At 51.0% G+C, this 23,994-nt stretch overlaps 1 protein-coding gene across 2 annotated transcripts; it reads right to left on the reverse strand.

Moving 5' to 3' along the window:
- Nucleotides 1–328: 328 nt before the first annotated feature.
- Nucleotides 329–23,556, reverse strand: Erbb3 (erb-b2 receptor tyrosine kinase 3). Of its 2 annotated transcripts, XM_041668057.1 has the most exons (29): nt 23,399–23,556; nt 22,484–22,744; nt 19,177–19,328; nt 18,320–18,506; nt 17,539–17,664; nt 16,850–16,915; nt 16,583–16,701; nt 16,344–16,485; nt 14,106–14,219; nt 13,911–14,031; nt 12,150–12,223; nt 11,689–11,779; nt 11,167–11,372; nt 10,842–10,974; nt 10,088–10,178; nt 9,731–9,885; nt 9,093–9,146; nt 6,968–7,103; nt 6,193–6,312; nt 5,588–5,686; nt 5,203–5,388; nt 4,901–5,056; nt 4,579–4,654; nt 4,252–4,398; nt 4,047–4,144; nt 3,784–3,972; nt 3,584–3,655; nt 3,090–3,390; nt 329–2,931 (listed from the first exon to the last, which is right to left on the reverse strand). In XM_041668057.1, exons 2-29 carry the CDS (start codon nt 22,557–22,559, stop codon nt 2,405–2,407), a joined length of 4,014 nt encoding a protein of 1,337 aa, XP_041523991.1. In that variant the 5' UTR covers nt 22,560–22,744; nt 23,399–23,556; the 3' UTR covers nt 329–2,404. The 2 variants fall into 2 exon arrangements, with proteins under 2 accessions (XP_041523991.1, XP_041523983.1); XM_041668049.1 differs by lacking the exon at nt 23,399–23,556 and having other exon boundaries at nt 22,484–22,941.
- Between the last annotated feature and the right edge of the window lie 438 nt (nt 23,557–23,994).

Here is a 23,994-nt window from a genome sequence, read left to right on the forward strand (position 1 = left end):
CAAACCTCACACTCCCTCACATACACGTAATTAAGAGTAAAATCTTAAAAGCATTTAAATAAAAGTTTAGATGAGACAGAATAATAATGTCAAGAGAGAAAGCTAAGAAGCAAATAAGAGCCCAATGGTGGTGGTGCACGCCTTTGATCCCCCCACCACTCAGGAGGCAGAGGTAGGCGGATTTCTGTGAGTTTGAGGCCAGCCAGGACAGGAACTAAAAGCTACAGAGAAACCCTGTCTTGAAAATAAAAAAAAAAAAAAAAAGGAAGAAGCAGATAAGAATGGTCTCATGCACTTTTTAGTTGGCAAGAATCCAAAAAGAAAAAAAAACTTTGGCAATTTTTTATTCAGACACGTATAAAAACAAAACAAAAAACTTTAATGGTACAGGAAGACATTTTTCCCCAGTTCCCATCCAGGAAGACTGAGGTCTGAAGATGGATCCTCTTTCTATCCCACCAGAAGTTTCTCATTACTGGTTAAATATGAGTCTCAGAACCTTTGTGAATTGTCTTGTAAGGAGTGTATATCATCTACAACATATGTGGGCTATGGCTTGCACAAAAAATGTCCAGTTAGTTGCCCTTCTGCGTTGTCTTCACTTCTTCCTGAGATGAGAAGCCTGGGTACTGGAGGAAAATGTAGCCGTTGGCATTTGCTTGATTCAGTGCATAAACAAGAAAAGGAGTCTGGTTCACACATGCAGTCACGGCCTTTGGAAGGCTGAGACAGGATTGCTGAGAGCTGAGTTCAAAGCCGTCCTGGCCTACGTAGTTCCAAGCCAGTCTACAGTCTACAGAGTGAGATCCTCTCTCTCTCTCTCTCTCTCTCTCTCTCTCTCTCTCACACACACACACACACACACACAACACACACACACACAAAGCACGCGCATGCCCCTTACAAGGACTTGACATAGGTACTCCTTGACACCTTATAATAAAAGTACAGGTATTGGAATTGGTAAGAGTTTGAATCCTGGACCGGCTGCTTAATTTCTTCAAGGCTCAGTCCCCCATTATCTGAGGTTTGGCTGTCCATAGTTTTAGTAGCCTATGATCAACTACAATCTGAAAATGTCGGATGACAAATTCCTGAAATAAATAGTCCCTAAAGTTTAGATTGCACACAATTCTGAGTCATCTTTACCTAACGCATCCATACCAATAACCTTAGTTATTGGCTAATAGCCCATAAGTCACTTCATAACCCACCTGCTATCAGACTGACTGGCAGTGATATCATAGTACTTGTGTTCAAATATCCTTATTTTACCTACAAACGGGTTCAGAATGCAAGAGTAGTGATGCTGGCATTCAGACATGCCAAAGGGAAGTGGTTTTTGTTTGAGAAAAGGTGAAAGCTCTTGACTTCATATGGGGGGAGAATCATGTGGTATTCTCTATACTAAATCCATGAAATTATGAAAATAGACAAAGTAGTACTACTTTTGCTGTGGTACCTCAAACTAAAAACACTGCGGCCATAACGCATGATGACGTCTTAGGTAAGATGGAAAAGGCGCTAAACTATAGCATTCAGTTTTGTACAACAGCTAAAACATTGTTTAAAAACACTATAGGCCGGGCAGTGGTGGCGCACGCCTTTAACCTCAGCACTCAGGAGGCAGAGGCAGGTGGATCTCTGAGCCAAGTTTGAGGCCAGCCTGGTCCACAGATTGAGTTCCAGGACAGCAAGGAGAACAGAGAAACTGTCTTGAAAAACCAAAAACCAAACCAAACCAAACTACAGAATTCAGTACTATCCACAGACTGAGGAACCTGCTGGCTATATTGGAACACTCGGGGGACTCCTGTATTGGTAAAATGGGATCAACTCTACCTCACAAGATTGTAGAGATGTGGCTGAGTTCACCTTGATGGCGCCTGGCTCACAGTGAGCGCTCATTCATAGTCACTGCTATCTACTCCTAACTTTAGTCCATAAAGCTTTAAGTTTCTCAATCTTTCCATGGGATTTGGTCTCACGAGCCAAAAATTTCCTTTCCTCTTCCAGCTCTATGTCCTCTTCTCTTCCTTAGGACAGTCTGATGAGAAACAAGGCTGTCTAACCCTACCAAGTAAGAGCGGAGAGAAAGGGGCTTAGAGAGTAACCCTTCATATCTCCAGGAGTCTCCCTGAGGAAGATGAGGAACGGGATTGGGAAAGTGGGCAAACAGGAAAACCTTCTCTTCTCCTGGGGCTGGGGAAGAGGAGAAAGTGCACCGCTGGCTACGTACCACAAAAATTGCGTAAGGATATGTATACAAGTCTCCGAAGACTGGACGGCATTGTCTAGGGCTGGAGAAATGGGGGTGGGACCTGAGGGAGAGGGTGAGGGAGGGGTACCCTCAAGAGGCACTAGCTGCCATCAGATGCTCCCTGAGAGTCTCAAGGAGCAGAGGTTAAGTTCTCTGGGCATTAGCCTTAGGGAAAAGCCTGCTGTGCCAGTAGTCAGGGTTGTCAAAGGCAGAGTCAGTGGCTTCTAAACTGCGCAGAGTTTTGAGGCGGGCATAACGAACATGGGGGGCATGATGTCCAGGCCCCTGGAAGGCTCGCATCTCTTCATACCCTTGTTCCGCTGCTGGGCAGGCCCCCATGGCAGCGTAATCACCCCCGGCACCACCTACACCACGCCTGCGGTTCATATACTCATAGTCCTCATCTGGAGTTGTACCAGCAGACGGTACGATGGCCATAGGATGCAGTGGGCAGCTCTGTGTACTGCCCAGAGAGGCACTGAGCTCTGAGCCCACATCCATGTACTCGTAACCCAGCTCCTCAAGAGAACCGGGCCTAGGGGGCCGTGGTGGACTGTTCCTTCTCTTCCGGTTCATGTACTCATACTCCTCATCTTCGTCTTCCTCTTCAGTACCCAGCACAGAACTGAGACCTACTGAAGAAAGCGTACCTTCCCGGGAGGAGGATGTACCTGTGGGTGAGAAAATTCTAAGTGTGTATAGTACTTCAGAGAAATAACCAGAAGGAATGGGGATGTGACTAGGAGATATCAGAGAAGATGAAAGAATTAAAGGGAGTTTGGAGAAAGAGATTAGATTTAAGGGAAAAGCTGGAGGAAGAACCAGGTACCTTTGAGGTGTGTATCTGGCATGACATAGCCATTGACATCCTCTTCCTCTAACCCTGGTGGGGACAGCGGGGTGACAGGAGTCAGCAGGCTGTGTCGCTGGGAATGGTAGGCACTGTCTCCACGCGGCCGAGGGCTCCGACTTCGGCTCCGGCTTCTACACATCAATACTTTCTCCTGGAGTTCAGCCTCAGAGCCTGTCACATGGCCCTCTGATGACTCTGACGTCAGACGTCCCCGTGGGATTGGGTGCAGAGAGATGGGACGAGGGCACTGTTCACTACCCCCAAAAACTGCAGAATCCTAAGAAGGAAAATAACAGGAAACATACAAGGAGAGGCAAACAGATTCAGAAGGAGGTGTGGCCGTTTAAGACCTTCTCAGTTGCAGGACACTGATGAAATCTTCAAGATTTGAGGTGTTTCCCTCCATATTTCTATCAACACTTCCAAGCCCATAAGACTCCGCCACCCCAGCTCCCAGCGACAGATCTTACCAGACAAGCCTCTCCGAGATTATTCTGGTTCATGGGCATGTATCCAGATGAGGGGCTTAAAAGACTCTGGCTCTAGGGTGAGAAGGGAAAGGAAAGGGTTAAAATGAAGGAAGAACTCTTATTAGCACTGAAGCTAATGAGTGGGGATGGCTCATGGGGGTTCATGGGGCGGAATCTCGTGCAGTTAGAAGGTCTCCTACCCCACGTGGCCGGGTAAGTGTTCCCACTGGTAAGCTGAGGGCAGAACCCAGTGTGGTCGCCAGGCTGTCCTCCTCTGCCTCCAGGTCTAGGTCGAGATCCAGTTCAGGCTCCAGCTCTACTTCCTCCAGCTCTTTGTTTGTGAGAGCAGAGGGCTCTGCCCCAGGAGGTATTCCAGGCCCACTCTCTCTCTACAGGAGCAGACAAGCGTTAGGGTGGATTCTAGTTCTCTGAAAGAACTTGACATCCTCTGGCCCCCACTCACCTTTATCACCAGATATCGCGGTGGGTCACGGGCCATCCTGGTGAACTCATTGGCTAGCTCTTTAAAGGTCGGGCGAATATTCTCATCAATCATCCAACCTGGGGATGGAGGGGGGTGTGATGTAACAGGGGGCAGGGTCAGCAGAGAAGAGAGCCGGAGGAGAAAGGAGGGAAGTCGGAGAAGGCACGGTCAGCAAACAACTCACACTTGACCATGACCATGTAGACGTCAATGGTGCAGATTTGGGGCTGTGCCAGCCGCTCGCCCTTCTCCAGCAGGTCTGGTATCTCAGCCAGTCTCAGCCCCGCATAGGGCTCTGCCCCAAAAGTCATCAACTCCCAGACGGTGACACCTGACAGAGAGAGAAGTTAACTAGTAGGCATGAAAAATAGACACAGGCCATTTAAAAGTAGTAAAGGAAGATCAACTTTGCTTTAAGACAGGGTTGGAAGTTAGGCTGGTAGTTCCTAAGAAGAGAAGACACAAAAGATCGGGGGCTTGGGCTGGTAATGACACGGGAGGGTATGCTCACCGTAACTCCAGACATCACTCTGGTGTGTGTATTTCCCGAAGTGGATACACTCGAGGGCCATCCACTTAATAGGAGTCTGAGGATGAAAGATAAAGGTGCTACTGGTTAATTTTCACAAATTTTCTTACTGTCTTAAAATCCCAAGCTCTCAAACAAACAAACGAACAAAACACCCAGGTTCTCTACCATTCTGTTGTCTGAACTGAAGTTTTTAGTCATTTTCAGCTCCCTCTCCCGGAACTGACCGTGACTCCCCTGCTCATCTCAGAAGGAGCCCCTGACCACTCTGTATCCCATGCACACTCCACCCTGGTCACCTCACCTTGGCCTCACTGTGTAGTAACTGCTTGTCTTCTGGTGGCAGCAGGTCAGCTACACCGAAGTCGGCCACCTGCACCTGACTAGGTGACTTGAGCAGCACGTTGCGGAGCGCCAGGTCCCTGTGCACCATGCTGTGTTCCTCGAGGTAATACATACCCTAGAGGAGGAGGCAGTCTCAGGGTGGGGGTACCAGGCACTGAGCAGCAGGAGCTGCCCAAACCCTGAAGACGGTCCCCAGACTTCAAACCCTGGGTCTCCCTGCCCCTGCCCTGGCTATCGTAGGCTTCTCCAGATGCCCCTCACCTTGGCAATTTGTACTCCCCAGTTGAGCAGCAGCTGTGGTCCCAGGGCTGCGCGGTGCTGTCTCACGTAGTCAAGGAGGGAGCCCAGAGGCAAGTACTGAGTGACAAGCTGCAGCGATGATCCTGGGCACAGCCCCAGGAGCCGCACGATGTGGGCGTGGTCTAGGCTACCGATGGCCAGCATATGCTGTGAAACAAAGGAGGTGTCAGCCAGGAAGGAACAGGTTCACATATGCTCCACAAAAGCATGCCGAGTCCAGAGGTCCCACTAACGCTCAAAAACAGCATGCCTAACACAGAGCTAACATGCAAAGTCATATGCCAGCACGCCTGGATCCAACACTGCCTCTCCTCTGGCGCGGCAGAGACTGCCTCCCTTCACTTACGTCAGTCACAGACTGGAAACTTTGCCGCCCACTCTTATCCTCGATGACTTTGATGCAGACTGGAATCTTGATGGATTCACCCTCAGGGATCCAAATACCCTGGAAAGTTTGGGGTGGACATGATGTCAAAAATCATTCTTTTCGTTTTCTTTTTTTTTTTTCCTTTTTCTTTTTTTGGTTTTTTGAGACAGGGTTTCTCTGTAGCTTTGGAGCTTGTCCTGGAACTAGCTCTTGTAGACCAGGCTGGCTTTGAACTCAGAGATCCGCCTGCCTCTGCTGGGATTAAAGGCCTGTACCACCACTGCCTGGCCAAAAATCATTCTTTTATGTCACTCTTTTTTTTTTATATTTATTTATTATGTATACAGTAGTCTGTCTGCATGTATGCCTGCAGGCCAGAAGAGGGCACCAGACCTCGTTACAGATGGTTATAAACCACCATGTGGTTGCTGGGAATTGAACTCAGGACCTTTGGAAGAGCAGGCAATGCTCTTAACCACTGAGCCATCTCTCCAGCCCCCTTATGTCACTCTTTTGCCAAAATCCTTCTCCCATCTTCTCTCCATCTCTTCCCCAGCTCTGCAGACTTCCCGTGAGCCACTCACCTTGTGTACGGTTCCAAAGACACCAGAGCCCAGCACTTTAAGCTTCCTCAGCTCTGGCTCTTTGAAGATTCTGGCCAAGACTTTGTTTGCCTTCTCGCTGGGGTCCAGAGGCTCGATGCTCTGAGGAGCACACGGAAGAAGGTGTTCAGAAAAGCCTACTCCCACAAACCCATCCTACCTACTGCCCATAGGAGTTGCCAAGGGCAGCAGGGCCCGGAGCTGACGGCGGAAAGAGAGGGACACCTCCCTTCAGGAACAACAGTTCACACTAGGTTTTCTGTCCAAGGGAAAGCAGTTTCTTCAGAGTCATGGCAAATGGCAAAGGCAAGATGAGAACGCGTGTTCCCACTTCCGATGTGGACTGGTGCGCACATATATGTACATGTGTACACGCGTGTTTCTGGGATTGAACTAAGGTCCTTGCACATGTTAAGCAAGCAGTCTGAGCTATATCCATTGCTCTACATTGTCCTCTAAAAGACAGGGACTAGGGGGCTGGAGAGATGGCTCAGTGGTAAAGAGCATTGCCTGTTCTTCCAAAGGTCCTGAGTTCAATTCCCAGCAACCACATGGTGGCTCACAACCATCTGTAATGAGGTCTGGTGCCCTCTTCTGGCCTGCAGACATACACACAGACAGAATATTGTAAACATAATAAATAAATATTTAAAAAAAAAAGACAGGGACTAAATTCCAGGGACAGAGGAGTAGGGACCATCCAACCACTCACCCTAGGAGCAGATTATAAGTGTCCCCCAAAGTTAAACATACTCACCTCACCCCGTTCCAGGTAGCGCCTCATGGCCCTCTTATTCTGAATCCTGCGTCCACGCCAATAGAGAAAAGAGCCTCCCAGAATCAGAAGAGCCACGGGCAGTCCGACCATCCCAGCCATGGCCAGATGGGTTTTGCTATGGGATAAAGAAAGGCCAGCATCCTAGGTTTACAGCAGCTTCACAGAGGTCATCTCTATGGTGTGGATGTGATTAGTATTCATCTCTACTCATATCCATGAGCACCGAAGGAGCTCTAAATATGAGACTTCCCTCTTCTAAGCTCGCGTAAGTTAATTTTAGGAAGGGAATGCCGGAAGCCACAATTCTTGAGCCCAGGGATGGCGGACTATTTATAGAAGAGGAAAGAATAACCCTAGTGGACGCTTCCACACCCACATGCATACGGTGGCACTAAGAGGACTCGGGGTTATTAATAGCAATAATGAAAAGGAGGACAGGAAACCAGGAAGAGGACAGGCTAAGGGAACGAGGGAATCTGGAGGGAGATAATGGTGGGTTGGTGTGATAGAAATACATTATATAAATGTACTAAATTTCCAAAGAATAAGTAACATTATTTAAAAGGGTGAGGTGGGGTTGAAAAGATGGCTCCATGGTTAAAAGCACTGACTGATCTTGCAGAGGACCTAGGTTCGGTTCCCATCACCTAGATGGTGGCTCACAACCACCTGTAACTCCAGCTCCAGGAGATCTGATGCCCTCTTTTGAGTGCATCTGTACCCAATGCACATACCCACACCACTACACGTAATTAAAAACTCTTACAGAGGACCCAGGTTTGGCTCCCAGAACCCACGACATGGCTCACAACATCCATAACTCCAGATCCAGGGGAATCCAGGGCCCTCTGCTGGCCTCCTCAAGAACCAGGCACACATGGTGCACACACACATTCAGCTTTACTCATACATAGAAAAAATAATTTTTTAAAAGGGAGAAATAAACTGGGCAGTGGTGGTGAATGCCTTTAATCCCAGCACTCAGGAGGCAGAAGCAGGTGGATCTCTGTGAGTTTGAGGCCAGCCTGGTCTACAACAGCTAGCTCCAGGACGGGCTCCAAAGCTACAGAGAAACCTTGTCCAGGAAAACCAAAAAAACAAACAAACAAACAAACAAAAAACCTAAAAGTGGTGCACACCTTTAATTTCAGTACTTGGGAAGCAGAGGCAGACAGATCTCTGTGAGTTTGTTCAGTCTGGTCTACATAACAAGTTTCATGTCAGCCAGGGCTATATAATGATACCCTGTCTGTCACAAAAACAAAACAAACAAAACTATATATATATATATATATACATACATATATATATGTATATATATACATATATATATGTATGTGTATATGTATATATATATATATATATATATATATATATATATACACACACACACACACACACACACACACATGGTCGGGGGCTGGAGAGAGCTCAGAGGTTAAGAGCATTGCCTGTTCTTCCAAAGATCCTGAGTTCCCAGTACCCACATGGTGGCTCACAGTCATCTTTAATGAGATCTAGTGCCCCCTTCTGGCCTGTAGGCATACATGCCAGCAGAATACTATATACATAATAAATATTTAAATATATAGATAATAAATCTTAGAAGAAGGGCAGAATGGGACACTGGAGTGTTGGAGCACTCGTTGCTGTTGTGGAGGTCCTGAGTTTGAGGCCCAGCACCTACATGATGGCTCACAAGCATCCTTAACTCCAGTTCCAAGATATCCCATACCCTCTTTTGGTCTCCAAGGAGACCAGGCAAGCAAGTCATGCAAAGATATACATTCAGACAAAACAACCGTACACATAACACTTTTTTAAAAGGGAGAATGGGGCCAGGCAGTGGTGGCACATGCTTTTAATCCCAGCACTTGGGAGGCAGAGACAGGCGGATCTCTGTGAGTTCAAGGCCAGCCTGGTATACAAAGGGAGTTCCAGGACAGACTCCAAACTACATGGAGAAACCCTGTCACAAAATAAAATAAAATAAAAAACAAAAACAACAACAAAAAAAAGGCAAAGTGAATAACATGAAATAGCATGGGTCTCCCCGCAACCTTTCTCCCAAACATTCCTGGTTCCACAATTAATTCCTCCTTACCTCATTAATACCTCTGTTTGGCCTAAACAGTCTTGTAGTTCTGGTCCCTTACACCTAGAAAAGAAAATGGCCTTCTTAGTTAAGTAGACAATAGAGGCTTAGCTGGCTCAGCAGTGAAGGATTTACTGCCAAGCCCGAGGACCCGAGTTTGATTCCTGCGAACCATCTACAGGAAGGAGAGAATTAACTCCTTATGTTGTCATTTGCTCTCCATACACACACCACAGCACACACGCACACACCCCTATCCACAACAAATAAACACGATTATAAAGTAAATGGAGGCTCAAGTCCAAGAGCCTCCACTTATAAAAGCTTGTTTCAGAACAAAGCTACTGGGACCTCTCATCCTGGAACTGGAAACCCAGCCCCTGAACAGAGAGGACTCCACTCCCCCCATCTCCATGGTCCTATCCTCCATCTCCACCCAGTGAGCCTTTCCTGAACGATACTCCTGAGCTTCTTCCAGCTGCCCTATCCGTGCGATATTTTCGTGTCGTGAGTTTCATGTCCTCCAGTCCTCCACAGCTGGAAGTGAGGCCTTAAGCAGCCAACCCTTTCTTCTTGCTTCTCCCCACACCCTAATTCTGTGTTCCTACTCCTGCTGGGCCCCTCCTTCCTTTCATCCCGTCACTGACCCCTGGGTGCAGTTCTCGTGGCAGGGCCGACATTCATTCTGAGTGTCTGGATACTTGTAGATTGGACCCTTGGCACCTAGGATTCCATTGGGGCAGCTGTTCACACAGTGGGGGCCGTCACGGAAATGGGCACAGCGAGCACAGGCGTCAGAGCCCTGAGTAGAAGAGAAGGGGATGTCGCCATTGAGATCTCAGTGCTAATTCCAGCCTTCCCCATAAGGCCCAGTCCAACCCTCAGGGTCTTCCACGGACAAATTCCAGGCTTCTCTGACCTCCCTGGGCGCACCTGGAAATCTGGCCACCTCATTCCCTAGACATTCCCCGCCTCCCATACAGATCCCAGGGCTGTTACTGTACCGAGCCATTGCACGTGCTGATGCCCTCCATGGGTAGGCATTCGGGGTGGCAGGAGAAACATTCGCCCTCCTGGGCAAACTCACGAGGTTCCCTGCCATGGGGAACACAGAGAGAGGTCACTGCCAAGTTCCAACCTTCATGTTCTTATTCTGTAATGAGGACCCCTGACTTCATGCCCACCAAAACACAAGCAGAAGACTGGCTACAAAACCAGGTGTAGTGGCTCACATCTGTAATCCCAGCCCTCTGGAGGCTAAGTCAGGGAGATCTCCACAATTTCAAGGCCTGCCTGGATTACAGAGAAAACCCTAGTCTGAAAACAAAAGCAAGCAGGAAAGCAAGAGAAGAAGAAAGCAACGGAGGGGAGGGCCACGGGCAGCAGCACACACTTTTAACCTCAGTGCTCAGGGAGCAGAAGCAGGAGGCTCTCCCTGAGTCCTGTCTGGTCTGCATAGCAAATTCTAGGCCAGGACTATGAGGTCCGGTCTGTCTGTCTCTCCCGGCCCCCCTCACTCACACACTCGTTCACATGCTCAAGCCAGACATGGTGGCTCATAGCTGTGATCCCAGCATTTGGAAGGTTTAGGCAGAAGAACTGAAGGCCTGCCTGGCCTATAGACTGAGTGGGTTAGAGGGGGAGTGGGGGTGGGAGGAGAGGGAAGGAGAAAGAAACACAGCCTGAAGGCCATGCACCTGCACTACTCCGACCCTCCCGGGCCTTACTCCCACCACCTTGGCCTTCTCCCCACTGTACCCTTCCAGAAAGTGGCAGTGAGTCACACAGACGCCTTCTCGGCTGTAGTTTCGACAAGACAGGCACTGAGCAGGGCCTGGGCCCCAGCATCCCCCAGAGGAGCAGAGCGGGTCACACACTTTACCCTCTGCCACTGGAAAAGAACAGACACGTTAGGAAAAGACTCTGGACTCCCAGGAAGCCTTCAAAACCCTTCACGGCTGCCTCCGCCCTCATACCCTCTTCCTCATCGGTCCCATCCCTCAGGGTCAAACTCTCCCTATTCCTCTCCCTGCCCTCTCCCCAAGACCACCCGTCCTCATCCCTCCTAGGCCCTCTCTCTCACCACAGTCTCTTTGAGGCCGGTTATACTTGATGTCGAGTCTGTCTTCTGGAGGGCCCCGAAGCAGCCTCGTCCAGTTCAGAGAGTGGTGGTAGCAGAGCTGCTGGTTGGCACTGATGTAGACGCGCCCAGCACTGATTTCCTTCAGGGACCGGAGGCCCAGCGAGGTGACGTTCAAGTTCTTCATGATCAGCAAGGAGAAGCCCCGGCTGGAAGAAGGAGGTAGGGTTAGAAGGCAGACGACAGAAGGAAATTAGACCTACAGGAGATTTATGTCCATTCAACCATGGTTACATTAGAACCATGGAAAGGGGATGCCCTCTTTGGCAGATGCATTTTCTGAGGCAGGTCTGGAACTCACTGGTCTTGAACTTGCTGTGATCCTCCCGGGTCAGCCTCCCCATTGGTAAGACGACAACATTGCAGTTGGCTTTCCCCTTCCTTTCTGCCTTTCCCCTGCCACGTTAGCACACGATTACCCCACTCGCTGTCTGGAGACACCACCACCTCCGCAGCCTTACTCACTTGTAGAGGCTTCTGCCCCCGATGGTTGTCAGGTTGGAGAAAACACTGAAGTTCTGCATGTGTGGGGGCCAGGACTGGATGTTCAGGTACCCTAGAGGGTTGGAGAGGGGCAGATAAGCAGGGAGTTCTCCATCACCCGCCATACTCTGCTGTGATTGGAGAGTGGCCTTTCTTTCTTTCTTTCTTTCTTTCTTTCTTTCTTTCTTTCCTTGTTATGTATACAATATTCTGTCTGTGTGTATGCCTGCAGGCCAGAAGAGGGCATCAGACCCCATTACAGATGGTTGTGAGCCACCATGTGGTTGCTGGGAATTGAACTCAGGACCTTTGGAAGAGCAGGCAATGCTCTTAACCTCTGAGCCATCTCTCCAGCCCGAGAGTGACCTTTCTTAAGTGGCTTAACTTAATACACGCCAGAAAGTCATCTGCTCCTCCCAGGAGGAGAAGCCTCTCTTCCTCACCTGTGATCTCCCGTACTGTCCTGAAAACATTGAGCTTCTCCGGATCCAGAGCAGGGATCTTGTGCCAGGGGTCTCTGGGGGAACAGTAAAAACCTCTCAGTACAGCAGAGGTATGTCTCAGTGGTAATAAACACACCACACCTCGGAACATGGTTTCTAGATGTCCTTCTCCCCTCAGTGCTGGGGATCAAACCCAGGGCTTCAAATATGATAAGCAAGCTGTTCTCCTAGAACCAACCCAGCCTCTTGGCTCCTACATCAAGTCTTCAAACTAAGGAAACAGAGCTCCTCGGAGAAACATAAATACATGTGCCCGGTGCATCCCATGCCGGAAAGAAAGGAATTGATGCTCCAGGGCTGCCCACAGCAGGCTATAACTCCAGCTCCATAGCCTCAGACGCCCTCTTCTGGCCTCTTCAGGCACTGCATGCACATGGTGCACAAACAAACATGGAGGCAAAGCATCCATATACATAAAAAGATAAATAAACTAGGGCAGAGATGAAAGCACCCACCTATAATCTCAGCACTAATACTTGAGGAGCTGAACAAGGATGGCAAGATCGAGGTCAAACTGGGCTACTGTGGAGACCTTATCTCATTGGGAACAAAAACAAAAACAAAATAAAACTGAGGTCAAAGGTGTGCATACCTGTGTATGCACAAAAAGAGAGAAATGGTTTGTTTTTGTTTTTGGGGGGCCTGTCCTGGAACTAACTCTTGTAGACCAGGCTGGCCTTGAACTCAACAGGTGAGCATTACCATCGCTCCGCTGAGAGAAATTTTTAAAAAATGATCAAAAAGTTCGAGGCCAGCCTGGTCTACAAGAGCTAGTTCCAGGACAGGAACCAAAAGCTACGGAGAAACCCTGTCTCGAAAAATCAAAAAAAAAAAAAAAATGATCAAAAAAAAAATGTATAGTTGGGCATAATGGCACTTGCCTTTAATCCCAGCACTCAGGAGGCAGCCGCAGGAAGATCTCTGTGAGTTCGAGGCCAACCTGGTCTACAGATCAAGTTCTAGGACAGCCAGAGCTACATAGAAACCCTGTTTCAAACAAACAAACAAACAAGCAAACAACACTAGCTGCTCTTGCAGAGGGCCTGGGTTTGATTCTTAGCAACCACATAATGGCTCACAGCTGTCTGTAACTCCCATTCCAGGTGACTGACTCAACCTCAACACCCTCTTCAGAGCTCTGAGGATACCAGGTACACGCGTGGCTCATAGACACATGTGTAGGCAAAATACTCACACATGTAACACATATAAAATAAATAAATGTAAAGAAATGAGAAATAGACAACCATTTTCATTATTTTTAGTCTTGTGTATGTGTGTGCACGTGTGTGTGTGTGTGCACGCACGCCCACTGAGACCAGAGGCATAGACAGCTGTGGACCTGTGGGAGAGCAGTATGCAATCTTAACCCGTGTTGTCTCTCCAGCTTCCTCTTATTTAAATTTAAGGAAGAGCTTCTGAAAACTTTAGCTGGTCCATGCTGCCCATACTGCCCATGTACCACATCGTTCCTCAGGGTAAACTGCGCTGCCTAGGGATGATGGCCTTGAGGGACACTGAGGGACAGCAAGCTCCAGGTGGAAGGAAGGTGGAGCTATGCATCCTCTCAGGTTCTTTGTAGCTCTTACGACTTCATGCCTAACATTGCTAGCCAGCTGCACTGGAGGGATTTAAGCCACTGAAGCAGACTGTGTGGTGGATGGGGCCGGGAGGTTAGGGTGGGAAGACAGAGTCTCTTACCCGTTGAGGCCAGTGATAAGGAAGTCCAGGTTGCCCAGGATCTTGGTGCAGTTCACAAACCCATCGATGTTGCTAGAGTCCACAGTCTGGTAGCGGCTTCCAGAGCCTGTCCCCTCACAGGCTGCCAACACAAAACAGTCTCAGCGCTGGGTTCTGGCTCATCTCAGAGAGAAGGCTGGATATAAGACTGCTCACCTTTTGGGCACAATCCTCCGCAAGGCTCACATATCTTGAGTCCATTTTTATCTACTTCCATCTTGTCAGGAGGGCAGGCCCTGACACAAGATGTCTGATCAACCACAAAGTTATCTAGGAAGGAGAGATCGATCGTCATTAGATATGAAAAATGCTGCCAACTACTAAGACCTCTCCTCTTTTTTTAAAAAAAAGATTTATTTATTTATTATGTATACAACATTCTGCCTCGATATATGCTCGCACGCCAGAGGAGGGCGCCAGATCTCATTACAGATGGTTGTGAGCCACCATGTGGTTGCTGGGAATTGAACTCAGGACCTCTGGAAGAGCAGCCAGTGCTCTTAACTTCTGAGCCATCTCTCCAGCCCCCAAGACCCCTCCTCTTTACCCCTGCTCCCCTTACACACCTGCAACCTAGAGTTCCTCAGGTTTGTCCTATAAATGAGACATCCCTTTGTTCTTAAGAGAGCCTCAAGGGGCTGGAAGGAAGGCTCAGCAGGTTAACAGCACTGGCTGCTCTTCCAAGAGTCCTGAGTTCAATTCCCAGACCCCACAGGGTGGCTCACAACTGTCTTTAACTCAGTCCCATGAGATCCAATGCCCTCTTATGGTGTGAAAATATACATACAGACAAAACACCCATGTACATAAAGTACATGAATAAATAAATCCCTTTTTAAAAAGATGGCCTCAAGCCCTTTATGAGAAAAAGATTTAATTATGTATTTTTTTAAAGATTTATTTATTTATTACGTATACAGTATTCTCAGTGCTCTGCCTGCAGGCCAGAAGAGGGCACCAGATCTCAATACAGATTGTTGTGAGCCACCATGTGGTTTCTGGGGATTGAACTCAGGACCTTTGGAAGACAATGAGGAATACTGAGAATTCAAGAACAATTGCAGTGGGTTTTTGACCCTACTGCACGTACTGGCTTTGTGGGAGCCTAGGCAGTTTGAATGCACACCTTACGAGACCTGATAGAGGTGGGCAGTCCTTGGGCTTCCCACAGGTCAGGGAACCCTGATTGCTCTTCGAGCAGATGAGGGAGGGGGACTTGATCGGGGGAGGGGGAGGGAATGGGAAGCGGTTGTGGGGACGAGGCAGAAATCCTTAATAAATAAATAAATTTAAAAAAAAAGAAAAAAAAAGGACCTTTGGAAGAGCAGGCAATGCTCTTAACCACTGAGCCATCTCTCCAGCCCCTTAATTATGTATTTTTAAGATTCATTTTTGTTATGTTTAATTATGTGTCTGTGCACGCACAGGTGCTCTTGAAGGCAGAGGCATCAAATATCCCTGTGTGGGTGCTGGGAATCCAACTCAGGTCTTTCGGAAGAGCAACAAGTCCTAACCATTGAGCTACCTCTCCAGCCTCCTATTTTATGTGTATACATAATGCCTGTGTGTAGGTATGTGTACCACATTTGTGCCTGGCACCCGAGGAGTCCGGAAGAGGACGTCAGGGCCCCTAGAGCTGGAATTGTAGGCTACTACGGGCTGCCTGATATGGGTACTAGGAACTGAGTCCGTTGGAAGGGCAGCGATTGGTCTCCTCAACTGCTGAGCCATGCTGGCATCAAACGCTTCACGTAGCTGAGGAAGACCACGAGCCTCTGATCCTCCCGCCTCTACTTCCGAGTGCTGGGAGTACAGTACACTGTTTTGCCCAGTTCATGGTACTGGAGTTTTCGAAGCCAGGGCTCTGTGCACACTAGGCAAGCACTCCCTCAACATTCCCAACCTCCTTTGCTCTTTGTTGTTCCAAGTGGCCATGGCCAGAAGCAATGTCACTCACTAGTTGAGGTCACATGATCACACATAGGTTCCAGAGTTAACATCTATCTTAATCCCTTTTCTTTGTTTTTTAAAGTCCTGGCTATTCTGGAACTCACTCTGTAGACCAGGCTGGCCTGAACTCAAACTGAGATCAGTCTGCATTTGCCTCCCAAGTGCTGGAATTAAAGGTGTGTGCCACCATTGCCCAGCAATTTAATCCCTTTTGCATTCCAAATTTTTCTTGGTTTTTCGAGACAGGGTTTCTCTGTAGCTTTGGAGCCTGTCCTGGGACTAGCCCTTGTAGACCAGGCTGGCCTCGAACTCACAGAGATCCGCCTGCCTTTGCCTCCCAAGTGCTTGGATTAAAGGCGTGCACCACCACCACCTGGTTTGCATTCCAAATTTTTGTCTCGGATCTTGGGTCCACTATGTTGTCCCTTCCCCTCAGATACTTACGGGGACAGTTGGCAACGCAGACCCCTCCGTACTGATACTTGGTGTGGGGGTTGGGCTCAAGCTGGAACGTTAGCTTGTTATACACAAGAGGTTGTGGACAGCGAGGCACACAGGCCCCACTGTCATTGAAGTGTCGGCAGGCCTGGGGATGAAGAAGATTCCTAGCATTTATATTTTCCATATACCCCTACTCCTCTCCAAAGCCTGTACCCCGGTTTCAGAACACAGACACTACATACAAAGCAATCCGTGTCCTGGGGTCCAGAGCAGCCCCCTGCACACTCGTCATGGCAGCACTGGTTGGGGTTGGGCCCAAAGCAATGACCGTTACACTGAGGGGCACAGATGGTCTTGGTCACTGTGGAAAGAAGTATAGCGGTCAGGGCTAAATTCCGAGGCCATTGCTCATTTTGACCATTAGGATCGACCCAGGCAGGGTGAGGATGGCCTAGGGACAGTATGAGAGGATATGAGCTTTAATGTTTTAGAAGGAAATTCAAACCCACATATCTGGCAGTCTTCTGGTCCAGGCCCCCAACATCGCCCCTTGCAGGCCTCATGACAGGGTGGACCTGGATGGGAAACAAGACAGCACACACAGGACCGTGGGGCTGAGAAAGACTTGCTTGAATCAACAGGGTATGATGTCAGCACAGAAACACCTCAGCCCTGGGAGCAAGCGAAAGCCCTGGGCTGTGTCTCTCCCTGCCCTTGGAGAGCAGGGCTGGGCACAAGTGAACCTGTCAACAAGGGTGGAGCCACTCCCCCACACTACCCACTGGGCAGCTGAAGGGGAGGGACTGGGACAGATGCCAACTTCAGCCCCAGTGCCATCCCAGGAACTTGGTTCCTCCCAGACAAGCAGAGTGTGTACTTGAGTGGATAGGAGAGGGAGACTATTAGGTCAGGGTGGCAGGGAGATGTCATATTGGCAAAGAGCAATTGGGGTTGGTCCAGATCTGATCTCCCCACTCAGCATCTAGACAACTTTGGCCTCTTTTCTGGATACACTGGTTTGGGCTCCAGGAGAATGACCTGGTCCCTCCTGGCAGGCAGACTCTTGGGTCAAGGGCCTGAGGTAACTGTTTGGGGAAGGTGAGTTCAGATAAGGGGTCCAGTAGGGATGAGAAAGGAGTCACTCTGGTTTGCAGGGACAAGGGGAGCCATCTTGATTGCCGCCACCGCCGCCTCTTACAATTTTTCCCGTTGTTCTTCACCACGATGTCGGCCCCTCGGACCCTCACGATGTCGCTCCAATCAATTGTATCCATATGGCAAAGTTTGTCATTCTTCTCAATATAAACACCCCCTGACAGAATCTCTGTGGTGGGGAGAAAAGCCACAGGCTGAAGTCCTCAGCGTGACTCCTCTATTATACCTTCCTACCTACCCAAAGACTCAGGCTGGTGGGGGGGCCACAGGCCTGGCCCACAGGTGGTCCAGCCAAACACAGGCTTCTGGAAAAGCCGGCCCTGGAAGAGGAGGAGTCAGGAGCGCCTGCCTCTTCAGACACCTGTCTAGATCCGGTTTAGCCAGTGGGGGAGGGGTGGGGAAAGCAGGACAGGACACCCTGATTCAATCCTCTAGGTTTAGCTGAGTGTTTTCCAAGCAACTGGAACCAAGCAGAGGGTGCTCAGATTGTGTTTTAACCCACTGCAGTCTTCCCTGGTTGAGGCAAAGGTAAGATTCCAGGGAAGCGGAGAGATGGAGCGACTCTTGGACTTCAAAGTTGGAGGCATAGGCAATTGATCCAATTCCCAGTCCAGCCCCATGGTCACATAGGGTCCCTCCTTCCCGGAGCAGACACCCCCAGTTCTCTCCTGGGCCCCTCTACTGCTTAAAGAACGGTGGGCTTCTAAACCAGCAAGGTAGTGGGTGGCTAAGACGAGCTGAGAGTTAGCCATCTTGGGTCCTCACCAAGGCCCTGCCTGTCAGCAGGGAGGCTGGGAGGGAGACCACGAGTCATGGACACTAACCAGTTAGCTGAGTGAAGCGGAGCTGGCGCAGGGCATGGCTGGAGTTGGTGTTGTAATTCAACATGACAAAGATGGCAAACTTCCCGTCGTACACCTGGGTTCCCCGGACCACTCGGAGGTTAGGCAAGGGTAGCGTAGAGAATTCATTCATTGCCACGAGGACATAGCCTGTCACTTCTCGGATCCACTAGCATAGAGCAGGTCGTGTCAGTGAAAGGCAGAACAAGGCAAAGTCTCAGGGATCCCCCTTTCCTTTAAGGCATGGAGGAAGGAACCCTTAACTCACTGAGCCACAGCGGCCCCTTGACTCCCATGGCCCCCTGACTCCCGTCCTGAACTCTCTGGTCTTGAACTCTGGGCTCCAGCGAGCATTACCCCACCTCAGTTTCCCCAATAGACAAGCTTACAGGCCCGTTCCTGGACCAGCCTCCCTGTGGACCGATTCCAGGACCTCATGCATGTTCTACAAGCACCCCACCACCGAGCCAGCACCCCAGCTCTGAATTCTTTCCAGTTCCTCATTCGTAGGAAGTATTGCTATCACACTGCTGTTGCCGCTTTTGTGAGCAAACACACCCAGAAATAACCAAGGACCTACGTCTGCAACCCATTTCTTCTCGGAACCACTTATAACGGGAAGGTTCCGGCTGGGTCCCTCTGTCATCTCCCCAGCTGCTTCTGGGTCCTTGCGTGGCTTACTGTTCAGTTCTGCCTACCAGAACACCAGCTGTTCTGTCCCTTTCTGTGGCTTCTACACCTACCTGGTCATAGTACCAGACTCCCCGCCCCCTCCCCATTAGGAAAAGGAAGAGGAACCAGGAGAGGTGGGCTGGGGTTGGGGGGCTGTGCACACTCACCTGCAGGAAGGAGAGGTCAGCATTGTGCCCTGTGAGCACAATCTCCAGGTTGCCCATCACCACCTCACACCGGTCGTAGAGCTTGTACAACGTCTGGTACTGATTCTCTGCGTCACCCGTCACGCTCAGCCCGTTCAGCGTCCCAGGACACACTGCGAAAGGGGAGAGAAGACAGACAGGTAAGCTAGATGTCCCCTCCACGAAAGCCCCTCGGGTGTCTATGGTTGCATTCACTGCCTCTAACTAACCCTGCCTTCTAGCCCTCCAAGGCTGGGGTCGCCCCACTTCCCGTGCTTCCCTCATCATTACAAACAGAAAGATGAAGTGTGTTGTGTGCTTTGCCACACCAGAGTCCCCACCATGCCTCTGTCAGGCACTCAGTCAGGCACTCATTTGGTCACTGAGGGGTTAACGCAGAAGGAAGACATCAGGAGACTTTTCTCCTCCCTTGATAGGACACATAAGGCAGGGATCAAACTTTGATTACCCTCTTCTCAACTAAGGCACTTACTTCTCTGCCCCCATCCTGCCTCTTTCTAGACCCTGGAATAAACATCTCTTTGGGGCTAGCACACAGCCCCTATTGTGTCTACAGAGGGTGGGATGGGGGCAGAGGGTGGGGGCAGTGCCTGGGGCCACAGTTCAGCCCACAATGAGGCGATTCTATCCAGGAGGAGGGGGCTGCCCCACCCTATCCCAGACACCCCATCCTTAGCAGCACCCCCCCTCTTATCCTGGAGCTTTGGGCTCAGACAAGTGACCTCACTGGAGGGAGCAACCCTGGTAGTAGGGTAGGGGGGGGTCAATGGGAGCTTTGTCTCTAAAGCTGGATAAGGAACTGCGGCCTCCCCCTTCCTGAACTCTGGTTTCCCTTCTAGTCCCTTCCCCTGAGCCAATGTGTTCCAGCTTCCCCCAGCATCACAGGGCAGCCCTGGAGAGAAACAGCACAGAGCCTCCACTCCCGAACCTTCTTCCAACTTCACCGTCGGCAGTGGTCAGTAAAAAGACCTGTATGTAACTGTGCCAGTGCTCCCAGGGGAGCCCAGAAGAATGGCCAGGGAGTCCAGTCTTGGCTTTCACTTCTTTCACTTTCCTTCGTAAGAAGGGAGGGTAATGGGGTTTAGGAAGACTTGGCCCTGGAAGTGCTAAGGATCTTTCCTCTAACACAGCACTTGTGGAGGGTGGGGGCAAGGGGGTGAACCACCTGTTCTAACCACCCTTCCCTGAGGCGGGGCAGGAGCGGAACAGTGGGAAAGAGAGACAGAGGCCCCAGCTTCTGCTAGCTCTGGTCTGACCCCTTCTTTAAGATCCTCCATGAAGGAAGGAGTGGGCCAGCCAGTCCCAGCAAGGAGGTATAAACAGGTTAGAAGCTCCCAGAGGCATCCAGGAACCCCAGGGTCCTTGGACTGAAGTAAAAGACTAGGCAGGTTAGTCATTTCTGAAACGGCCCCGCCCCTGTCCCCTTCCTGGCAGGACACCCCTCTTCCAAGTCAAGGCGCCAACCCCTTCTCCCCGATAAGGGAGGAGCTAGGATCTCTGGATAGGGAAGTGATGCGTGCACACACCGTGTACTGGTACACAAACACATACACAGTTCCCCTGGCTCACACATAGAGATTGGTTTGCCCCTGGGATCTGTACTGGGAAGTATTACAAGGGGCCAATCCATCCCACTTGCCTACAGTATCTTGTACACTTTGTGTCTTATGCTTTGCAAGGCTTTACAGGTCTCGGTTACCTGCCACCCTGAGGGTAAAGTCCATATTTCATAAACAGGGGCAAAGGGCCTGGGCAGGCCAGGAGTATAAACAACTATCCAGGAGGAACCCGGCAACTTGGGGAAATCAGCAAGGAAGAGTGAGAACTGTCCGTGCACAGAACCTACGCTCCCAGAGCAATGGCAGAGCCCTTCTTAGGTAGGGAGAGAGAGCACTGACTGGGGTTGGACACAACAAGAACATCCAGCCCCTGAGAAGCCTCCCCTCCGTTGCCCTAGCCACACACACACAAGGGGACAAAGCGGCTATACAAGGTTTGAGACAGGGCCGGATGCCCAGAGGCTGCAGGACAGAGATAAAGGGTAGAGAGAGACCCAACCACGGCTGCTCCCTGCCTCTTGGGGAGGGTGGTGAGAATCCTGGACTCTTGGGTTCCTGGTTAAGGGGGGGACACAGTCAGATGGAAGAGTGATAAGGTCACTCCCCTGGCCCCTCCCACTCCAGTCTCCAGACCACCCCCTCCACCAGCTGGGAGTGTTCACATCTCAAGATCCCAGGGGCTAAATTTAGGCCCAGCAACTGTGGGGGAAGCACAGGTGGTTTCTCCCACTCCCATCCTGGGAAAGGGGCCCTGGCTGTACCCCAAGCTGAGCTCTGGGGGTGAAGTGAGAATTACACCAACCCCAGAACTCTTCAGGTGTCCACAGTTCTGGAGACACCCATTCCATGGCGGAACGGGAGGTACAGTCTGGGCTGTGTCTGAAGTTAGACAATAAACTGAATGGAAGAGGGGGCGTCTAGCAGCGAGATCACGGACCACACCATTCAGAAGGTGGGAGAGGTGACCTCGAAAATAGGTCTAATTGTCCTTTCTCCCACACCTGCAGGCTCAGGCATAGACCCTGGAAACGTATACTGTATAGTAGATGCGCAACATGTTAACCGAATTGACCTGGGTCTTGGTAGAGAGAAGGTGGTTAAATTGGGGACCAGCTTATCTTGTAGGAAGGCAGGCAGCCAGCCTCCGTGAGGCCTCTCCCTCTGATGTCACCTGGACTTGGCCCTCAGGTTAATCTCGGCCTTCTCAGGGCAGCCCCACTCACGGAAGAGGAGGTGCCGCTCTTGTTTTTCCAACATCAGACAACAACAACTTCAAACCCTTGCATAGCTCCGCCCTGTCGGCAAAACAACGAAACTGGGGGTTGCTGAAACCTGGGGTGGGGTGGGGGCCACGGAACCGCAGAGCAAACGGAGACCCTCAAGTCAAGGCTTCTCAGGTTTACAGAAGGGTCCCTACCCTCCCTCTCTGCAGGCTCTCAGAACTACTGTTTACAACAACCTGATCAGAAAAAGAGCAATCAGAGGGTCCCCGACGCCCTGGGGAACAGAGTAGGCATCCAGGAATGCGGTCCCTGCCCAGCCCACTCCGAGAACCGAGCCACACGGTCCCCTCTTTGCTTGTTCCAGTAGGCTCGGGGTCGCACCCCCCAGTTCAGCGGGGCAGAACCCGAACCCCCTTGCCCAGGGTCTGCGCGCCCTCAGGTCGCGCTCTCCGCTTCCAGCCTGCTGGTGCTCCCCGCGCGGCTTACCTGCCTGAGAGTTGCCCATCTCGGAACCCCGGGCCAGGCTGAGAAGGAAGCCCAGCACCTGCAGAGTCGCCTTCATGGTGAAGGGAGGGTGAAGGGAGCCCAGCCGAGTCTGGCCCGGGGGGCCCTGGATTAGGACATCGAAGCGACAGCCAGCCACCTGAGCAGCCAGCGAATAGGTAGTGCAGCGGCGGCAGCGGAGGTTGCGGACGGCAAGAGGAGCCGGAGTCCGAGTCCGGAGCGGGACTGCAGGGGAGGCTCTGTCTGGGAAGGAGGGAGGGAGGAAGGGAGTGAAGGGGGAAGGGGGTGTGAGTCAAGGCCGCGCCCCCTCCTGTGCGAGGCTGGCGTCGCGATGGTTGCTGGCAGCCTGGGACAACCGCCCAGAGCGCGCCCCGCCAGCCCGCAGCTTGGCCAAGAGGGTCAAGGAGGGGTCTCCCTCTAGCAATTTCCCCCGGAGATGGTTAAGAGGAGATCAAGAATTCAAAAGTCCCCAGGCCGGGGAAAGGTAGTGAATGAGGGTGGGGAGCGCGCCAAAGCCCAGCCCCCTGAAAGCTGGCCTCGCCCATTAACCAAATCACTCAACTCCCCTAGCCGGTTGGATCACTTGAGGGATTTTTTTTTTCTTTTGGAGTATGAATATTTCCATTTTTTGAGTGGGAGGTTGTTTTTTAGCCTTGCGTTCACGCCACCTCAGTTTCCCCGAGACGCAAGCCTCATAACTCATGTATCCGGCCCGGGAACCCGAGCCCCGGAGGCCGCGTGAAATCGCTCTGTCTCCGGCCGCTTCCTCCCGCAGACCCGGCGCCGGCCCGGCCTCTCGCGGGGATTTACTTGGGGGGTGGGCGGGGGTGGTTTCCAGCCTGGGAACAGACCCCGGAGCCTGCCTTCCCACTTCTGCCCTGGGAGGGGCTCCCGCACCTGTCGCGGTCCCCTCTGCTGCCCCCCACGGCCGCCGGAGAGAACAGCTGTCTCCAAGTCCTCGCAGGGACGAGTGACCGACCGCGCCGTCCGGGTGCCCGCGGTTCCCGCCTCTCTTCCGCGGACCCAGAGGAGCACACCGTCGCCACCGCGGCGCTCACACCCGGAGGGGACAGTGGAGAGGACCGCGGAGAGGTCACTACAGACGGCGCGCACGAACACGAACCGCACGGCTCCCGGGCCCTCCCGCCTTGCAAGGAGGTGGTGTGGCTACCGTGGGTTGCTAGGTCCGGGACGGGTCCGACTAGTGCCCCCTGGTGCCCAAAACGTTGCATTTCACACCCCTTAAGTTGGCATTCCAGATCTTGCCTAGAGAACTTATTGTCCCCTTCCCCTCGGGGAAGACTACTAGCTAAAATCCTTTCTTTTCTGGTTTTTTTTTTTTTTTTGAGACAGACAGGGTCTCACATAGTTCAGGCTGGCCTCGAATATATTATGAGGCTGAGACCGGTGTTGATTGGAGATCTTTCCTCTTCCACCTTCCAAGTACAGATGAGTGCCGTGTCCAGCGCTCCCCCTACACTTTTAAAAAATAT

This window comes from Microtus oregoni, unplaced genomic scaffold (assembly GCF_018167655.1).
Source record: "Microtus oregoni isolate MIOR12 unplaced genomic scaffold, Mior012 000001F_ref0000356, whole genome shotgun sequence".
In the NCBI taxonomy this organism is placed as follows: Eukaryota; Metazoa; Chordata; class Mammalia; order Rodentia; family Cricetidae; genus Microtus; species Microtus oregoni.